The sequence below is a fragment of the Nymphaea colorata genome, chromosome 5, assembly GCF_008831285.2.
Source record: "Nymphaea colorata isolate Beijing-Zhang1983 chromosome 5, ASM883128v2, whole genome shotgun sequence".
Lineage (NCBI taxonomy): Eukaryota > Viridiplantae > Streptophyta > Magnoliopsida > Nymphaeales > Nymphaeaceae > Nymphaea > Nymphaea colorata.
Genome location: NC_045142.1, coordinates 23,717,376 through 23,725,843, shown reverse-complemented (window position 1 = coordinate 23,725,843; position 8,468 = coordinate 23,717,376). Strand labels below are relative to the sequence as shown.

At 39.4% G+C, this 8,468-nt stretch overlaps 1 protein-coding gene across 9 annotated transcripts in view; it reads left to right on the top strand.

Annotated features, from left to right (window-relative positions):
• The window catches only part of LOC116255314 (uncharacterized), a 31,544-nt gene that overhangs the window by 5,312 nt on the left and 17,764 nt on the right, over positions 1–8,468 (top strand). For 2 of the 9 annotated variants that reach the window (XM_050077875.1, XM_050077872.1), the window contains one exon: positions 5,067–5,324. In XM_050077875.1, coding sequence (XP_049933832.1) covers positions 5,145–5,324 — 180 coding nt within the window. In that variant the 5' untranslated portion in view covers positions 5,067–5,144. Of the gene's footprint in view, positions 1–3,657; positions 3,742–3,954; positions 4,042–4,449; positions 4,626–4,645; positions 5,325–8,468 lie in introns of those variants that run through there. The other 7 variants (XM_050077871.1, XM_050077861.1, XM_050077870.1 and 4 more) reach the window with 7 other exon arrangements.

Genomic DNA, 8,468 nt, shown 5'->3' with positions numbered 1-8,468 from the left:
ATGGTGTCTTCTTCACGGGAAACACCATGTGTCCCTAGAGGTGGGGAGCATGTGGGTGCTCTCTTCTAGCAGTTTGTTCCTTGCATTCACTAAAACGAAGTTGGTCGCAGTAACTTCCAAGAGCAGCCTTCCAGACACCGGCACTTCCACGTTGCCGCCGTCTCATTCTCATGCTTCCTAACGATTAATGCCATGTCCTCATAATATGAGATTTGAAAACTACAAACAAAAATCTCAAATGTGGGTCTTATGTCTAACCCAATATCTTAATTTGATGAATACTTTATTTTACCACAAATCGTTTGTCATATTAACAAAAACATGTCACGTCGTATCTACATTGTATTATTGGATTTTAAATCCCAAATAATCATATGCCCCCTTAATGAAAAAATACATAATGCAATGCAGAAGGGTCATCCTCAAACACTGCTACAAACAGATTTATGTGTATATAAAGGCAAATATGAAAAATATAGCCACACTGTCCACATCTGGAGGATCAGAATTAGGAAAAAGGCCAGAGACATATGACTCGTAGTCGATATATTTGTTTGTCCATTTTGCATTTTTCCTGCATACATGTAAAGAACAAGGATTTCATTATATCTTTCTCCCTTATTGCAGTGGTGGATTCTCCTTACAGTGAAGAACAGGGTATCAGTAATTCTGATGATGGGTACATGGGCGGATGTGAACAATATTATGAACCAGCTTACAGTAACATTCACGATTCTTTTCAAGGTTCATACTTGAATATGCCAAGCAATATCACATTTGGCAACCAAGTCAACCATTTCTCTCAAGGACATGTCATTCCCTGTTATCCCTCCTTTCCAACAAACAGGGCCGAGAACATATCTGCAAATCAAGAAGTTTCGGAAAGCATTGCCAGACATTTGTTTTGTGAACCTCCTGTCTCTGAATCCTGCAACAATCAGAATCAGCAAATGATCATGGGAATGAATTCACTGAGTTCCCTCATTGGTGCAACTGGTGCCTCCATGAATGCATCCCAGCAAGGAGACTGTTACCCACTCTACCAAATTGTCGCTGAAAATCCAGACGCTACAGGAACTCTCTCTTCAGACACACACATAGTTCCATCATCCTGGGGAACATCCAGTCATTTAGTGGGGTCAATGCCTGGAGCAGAGTTGCAGAATAATGTCTATGGTGTGCCATCATATTGACTGAGTCGGTTTTTCTCTTTTGTTAGTCCAGGCAGCAGAGTTCACCTTGCAGAGTTGGCTTCATTTAACTTGACATCAAATGCCGAGACACATACAACATTTTGATGTTTCGACTTCCCATTCTGTTTCTGGATTATCCATTTTTGTTGGCGACAGTGCAACTAGCCGTTGCTTCCGCATTTTCATTTTGTCAAGATTCAGTTATAATTTTTTTGTTGCCACAGATTTGTGGGTCTTAGGAAGTTTAGCTCCATAGTTTGGTGCTCTTTTCATTTGTTCTCCATGGTGCATTAGTGACTGATAATTGGGTTTCATGCCCCACAGGAAATTTTTTAATGTATTTTTTGAAGCTTGGACCGCAGTATAGCATGAAATATTTTGAACGTATTTTTTTCTTCATCTTTCTCATTTTCTGTTGACTGTAATATTGACAATGAAACGCCAAACCTTATGATTATTTTTAAAAAAAAGTACATTTTAAGCTCTAGTGCATGCTGAACCTCGCATAACCAGCAGCAGTTAGGACTTCCACCTCCCAAACAGCCATGTTCAAATGAAAAGAAAGTTTACAGATGATGAACATACCCCACAATCGTTGTGCCAACAAAAATTTGATGAATGAAATTGGCAACTCCTAGATCACTTCCAATTCACCCGCATATATCAGCTGCATCAGCTATCGAAAAAGAATGATATAGCTAGACTCAAAGGAAATGACATGTCGAGAGGCAGCGCAACTGCTAATGCTTATGCTGTCATTTTCTTGTGGAAGCCGAGAAGCAAGGTGCCCTTCCTGAGAATCAGAAAGGCACAAGATTTTCACACTGTCACAGATTCTTCAGAAAAAGTTGCTGACAAGATCTAATTTTGCTTTCTTTTCGTCGGATTAATCATCTTTCTGAAAAATGTCTTTCTCCCACCAGAGTTAACGGCCGGTTTTTCTGATTGAATGAGAATCCGAATTGTTTGATTTCCGTTTTCAACTATCGGATTTTAACACGTCCAAAAGTCGGAAAGAAGAGTCTCCAGAATACTTTTTCCAACAGTTGTCATGTTACAATGGCGACGGAAAGGGACAAAATCTGCGAGCTCTGTTGCTTGGATTGAGTACTCGTGTAGTCTTCTTCACGGAAGACACCATGTGTCCCTAGAGGTGGGGAGCATGTGGCTGCTCTCTTCTAGCAGTTTCTTCCTTGCATTCATTAAAACGAAGTTGGTCGCAGCAACTTCCAAGAGCAGCCGTCCAGACACCGGCACTTCCACGTTACCGCCGTCTCATTCTCATGCTTCCTAACGATTAGTTGATAGCCTCACATTTGACATCTCATGATTTGATTTGAAAACTATAAATAATAATCTCAAATGTGGGTCTTACGTCTAAACTAAGATCTTAGTTTGATGAATACTTTATTTTACCACAAATTTTTGTCATATCAACAAAAAAATGTCACGTCAGATCTACATCACATTATTGGATTTTAAATCCTAAGCAACCATATGCCCCCTAAACGGAAAAAGTCTTACTGCAATGGCAGAAGGGTCATCATCAAACACTGCTACAAAGAAATTTATATGTATATCAAAGCAAAGATGACAAATGAAATAAATGGCTCACAAAAAAACAAGCCTGTGAAAGAAAAATATGGGTTGTAGAAGAAATTCTTGTACTTCATGTTTTTATTTGAAATTGCAATATGATCCCAAAATTTGTTTGAAAATGGAATACTCCTCTCTATAACCCATTTCATTATTTTTATCTCCCTCCATGTGCATAACCATATAAATGTTGATCTGTTGTGAATCGCGGCATATATGTATATATATATATATATATATCACAAATCGCTGTTAGACATGCTTCTCAAAGTGCACATCGAGTAGAAATCTTAAGACAGGGACATGGGGAGGAAAGATCTAAATAAACGAACTGAATAATGCTTCAAAACAGACAGCTGAATTCATAAGTACGTGAACATCGTCATGAAAACTCTGATAAGTAATTAAGAAGACGACCATCAGTACATTGGTAGGTCCGTCTCATTCCGGCCGTCGCCGGCCTGAATTGTAACTTATCCGGTCAAGCTCAGGTCAGGTCCGCTACTTTCAAATTCAGATATGGGACCTCATGTGATAAAATGTTAAACTACAAAATTCAGGCTAAGGGGCATTAGTTATATGGTTTCATATGAGGTCCGGATCTGTCGTATTGGATGGAATACATCAGATTCGGTTCCGTATTTTAAGGCAGATCTGATTCGGTCCGGATCAAATTGCACTAGGCCTCAGGTTTCATATAAGTGCCATGCTATAAGAAAGACAAGTGTGAAGGGTGTGTGAGAAATTCTTAGGCGCCCATGTGCTATTTGTGTAGTTGTCAGGGGGCTTGTTATAATTTCTTTCATTTGTTTAAAAGAGTAACTGTCACCGACCCAAACGAATTTCTGTTAGTGCATCTCTCCAGAAATCTTTCTTTCTCCCTCTCTCTCGATTCCACGGCTGACGCGTGAAAGTCCCCTTGCTCTCGATTCTGGCCGCCGGCGCAGCTCAGGTATCTCTCTCTCTCGCTTGAGGGCCGGCCGCCGGCAGCCTTCGCTTCCTTTTCTCTTTATATGAGTGGTTATCTCTCTCTCAATCTCTCTCTCTGCCCCTTTGACGAAGGGCCGTTGGCCCTCTCTTTCTTTACTGTATCAAACTTAAAGTTATTTTGGAGATTGGTCCTGGTACTGGAAATCTTACCAGTAAGCTTCTGAATGTCGAAAAGACAGTCATCGCTGTTGAGATGGATCCCCGCGTGGTTTTGGAGTTGCAGGGACGCTTCCAGGGGAGTGGTTTTTGTAGTCAGTTGGAGGTATGGCTAATGCATTAACATTTAGCGTGCGGTTGTCTATAATTTGATGAGTTACGCTATGGCTGAAGTTTTGTGCTGGTGACCTTATGCCGGATCTATCCAAATGGTTTAATGCTCATACCATGCATGCTTATCAGAGAGACAAGATTGAACTAAATATCTTGTAACTGGCTTTTTCCTACTTTAATTAGTCGATCAGTGCACTTCGTGGACACTATCATTTCATAAAGTACCATTTTGAGCCTACACCTGTGAAAATAAAAATGTTCCTGCTTCGGCTTCTTGTGTTTCTTAGGAGGTTTCTACATTTTATGAATCATCTTTCTTCTTTACCATCTGTCTTGGCATAGCTGTCCTCTCCACCCTAAAACTGAAGCTGATGAGAATATTAAATTTTTAAATGTGTAGGTTATACAAGCTTCTGCTGCATGATTTTTGGGCACGATGGCTCTCAGTTGCATGCTAAGAGATTGGTGGACAGTGTCAATTTTCGATTGCTTCCATAATAACAGAGCTTCTGCTGTGCTATTAAAACTTGAACTCTATAAGGAGTTATTGTTTATCAGTTGCATGCAAGATGACTGGTCTGTAATTCTTAAGATGGCCTACTGTTTAGATTTTTTTAAGGAAAAAAAGACAGTTCATGAGTAGTGTCCTTGCCCTCTGCTGGTAGGATAACCTGATCTAGCTGTTCATACAGACTAAGACCAAATGCAATGACTCACAAAGTAAGAGAATTGAATTTGAACATTTCAGCGTATTTCTAGTACAAAATAGAGTCCTCCTTAGCCCCTGTTTTCATTTTTTTCTTACTCCTGGCAATGAAACATGCACGTGCCTTCTGCAACAGAACGAAAATTCCTTTGAGGACTTTGGTATCTTTGATGATTATCACCTCAAGCTGACAAGTTTGGCATTAATTGAAATATCAAGTTTGCCATCTTTATACTTCATTTTGGTCAGTGTCCTGAATTTAATTTTGCCAATACATGACCTGCAGTTGATTTTCGAATTTAAATTTGCAGTGGATAGAATCGGATGTGGAGAAAGAATCAACTCAGCCAAGTCTCCTCGGTTTGAAATTGACAAAAACACCATCCTTTATGGAACTCATTCAAGCAAATCTATCTCAAGAACAACCACCAGAGTCTGATGAAAAACAGAGTCTGCAACATGAGATGGTAATGCATAAGGTAGTCAATGCAGTTCTGAATGCTCCAAGTGCAGAAAAGATGAAGGCTTCAAATTTCGCTGCAACTTTTCTCAAAATAGGTTCATGGGAGGTAATACCCAAGTTGTCAGCTCCCTAAAATTTGAAACCCAGATTATTATTTGTCTCTATACGCAGCAGCTAGCTGAACAGACAGATTACTGAACTATTATACATTTTATGGTTACAGCGGGTTTCAAGGTATGACGGAGACTTAGTGGCTAAGTGCTACTTTGCTAAGCGCAAGCTTGTATGGGAGGTTCTGGAAGGAGGATTGAAAAGTAAAATTGAGATCCAATGGTCTGATATAACTTCGCTTAGAACTATATATCGTCAAAATCATCCTGATCAGTTGGAAGTTGAGGTTAGTATTGAACATTTTTATGAAATGCTTCTCTGTATGCAACTTTCATATTGGACTTCCACAGAAATCTTATTCTTTGGGTTATATTGTTCAATTCAGCTGTCAAAGGTGCCCCACTTTTTCGTGAGACAAATCCTCAACCTAGAAAGCACACTTTGTGGCAAGCAGCAAATGATTTCACAGGAGGTCAAGCTGTTACGTACAGGTATATAGCGTGTGCATGTTGAACATTTATCATTCAGTGTTGCTAGTATTAGTCTGCCTTCATCATCTTTTTCTCATAAAGCATTCAGAGGCGTAAATATGGCAAAAGTTAAGTCACACATCGCTTTTCAATATTTTCATTTTAAGTGATGCACGATAAGCTTTTTCTTTGTATGTTAGTTTGTGCTTTTTCATGCACTTTGAGCTCTGTTCACTTGATCTTTGCATATTGCTGTGAATGTGTTCATACGTTTGTTTGGTTTCTCCTAATGCCTATATTCTTAATTTCTTCGTACAGGAGACACTTAATTCAATTTGCTGAAGGAACTCTTGAGAAGCATTATCAAAAGATGCTACAGTGTGACTCACGGCTGCGTATGATATCTAAGGCCAACTTTCCAAGTTCTGTTTCTCCATATTTTGAAACAGGCAATCAGGAGTATCGAGATCATGGAGGTCATCTTTCCCATTTACTGCACCAGAATAATTCAAGTATGTCATATACTCAGAGAAAAATCTCAAACGAGATTTTTCATCCACCAGTTCAGTTGTGTGTCCAAGCTCAAAGAGCAAGCAGTTCAATCAATCAAGGAGACTTTCAGCATGTCAGATCTGCATTTGATTTTGACCCTGCTGCTCCAAGTTCAGGTATTAAACTTTGATTGTACGCAAGTAGCTGTTTCTGATGTTGACTATATATAATAGTGTTGTTTATAAGTGGAACAATTTATATGTCTGGATTACTAAACCTGGTCTACACCAGTGGCTATATTTGATGGGATCTACATGCATTTTTTCTCGAATAATCAACCTTACTGTTTTGGGGCCTGACACATCTGTTGGAACTTTTATACATATTTCGGGGCTCAAAATTTGTGCCTTCTTCATGAAAAATATAGCCACACTGTCCACATCTGGAGGATCAGAATTAGGAAAAAGGCCAGAGACATCTGACTCGTAGTCGATATATTTGTTTGTCCATTTTGCATTTTTCCTGCATACATGTAAAGAACAAGGATTTCATTATATCTTTCTCCCTTATTGCAGTGGTGGATTCTCCTTACAGTGAAGAACAGGGTATCAGTAATTCTGATGATGGGTACATGGGCGGATGTGAACAATATTATGAACCAGCTTACAGTAACATTCACGATTCTTTTCAAGGTTCATACTTGAATATGCCAAGCAATATCACATTTGGCAACCAAGTCAACCATTTCTCTCAAGGACATGTCATTCCCTGTTATCCCTCCTTTCCAACAAACAGGGCCGAGAACATATCTGCAAATCAAGAAGTTCTGGAAAGCATTGCCAGACATTTGTTTTGTGAACCTCTTGTCTCTGAATCCTGCAACAATCAGAATCAGCAAATGATCATGGGAATGAATTCACTGAGTTCCCTCATTGGTGCAACTGGTGCCTCCATGAATGCATCCCAGCAAGGAGACTGTTACCCACTGTACCAAATTGTCTCTGAAAATCCAGACGCTATAGGTACTCTCTCTTCAGACGCACACATAGTTCCATCATCCTGGGGAACATCCAGTCATTTAGTGGGGTCAATGCCTGGAGCAGAGTTGCAGAATAATGTCTATGGTGTGCCATCATATTGACTGAGTCGGTTTTTCTCTTTTGTTAGTCCAGGCAGCAGAGTTCACCTTGCAGAGTTGGCTTCATTTAACTTGACATCAAATGCCGAGACACATACAACATTTTGATGTTTCGACTTCCCATTCTGTTTCTTGATTATCCATTTTTGTTGGCGACAGTGCAACTAGCCGTTGCTTCCGCATTTTCATTTTGTCAAGATTCAGTTATAATTTTTTTGTTGCCACAGATTTGTGGGTCTTAGGAAGTTTAGCTCCATAATTTGGTGCTCTTTTCATTTGTTCTCCGTGGTGCATTAGTGACTGACAGAGATGCAAAATTCAGTTGGGTTTCATGCCCCACAGTAAATTTTAAGACCATTGATTGTGCCATGTTAACCTTATTGTTCCACTAGTGAACAATAATTATCATAGATTCATTAGCAGGTTTAGAAGTGAAATACAACTGGAGTCTTACATGCACGTACAAATGGTCACTGGCTATGGAAATTGAACCATGACCGTCTCTCTGAACAGCCATAGCTCCTTTGAGTCACCTATTATGCAGTTTGTTTGGTATTGGAGAGGCAATTGAAAATCTTTCAGTGGGTACCCTTTTTCGTGAAAAAATTCAACCACTGTACCTGAAGCCATCAAATACTGTAAAATGTTGCAAAAATTCCTCCCCCTCCTCTTTTCCCTGTTTTATAAGGTGTCCTATGGCTTATCCATAATTTTTGTAGAGCTCCGAAATTTTTGAAGCTTTGAACGCAGTATATCGTGAAATATTTTTACTGAAATGTTTTGCTTCCCTTCTTTTCATTTACGTATTGCTTTCTTCATCCTTCTCATTTTCGGTTCTGTAATATTGACAATGAAACGCCAAACCTTATGATTGTTTTTTTTTTTTTTAAATAATACATTTTAAACTCTGGAGCATGCTGAATCTCGCATAACCAGCAGCAGTTAGGATCTCTCTGCCGACTTCCACCTCCCAAACAGCCATGTTCAAATGTAAGGAAAGTTGAGATATGATAAACGTACCCCACAATCGTTGTGCCAA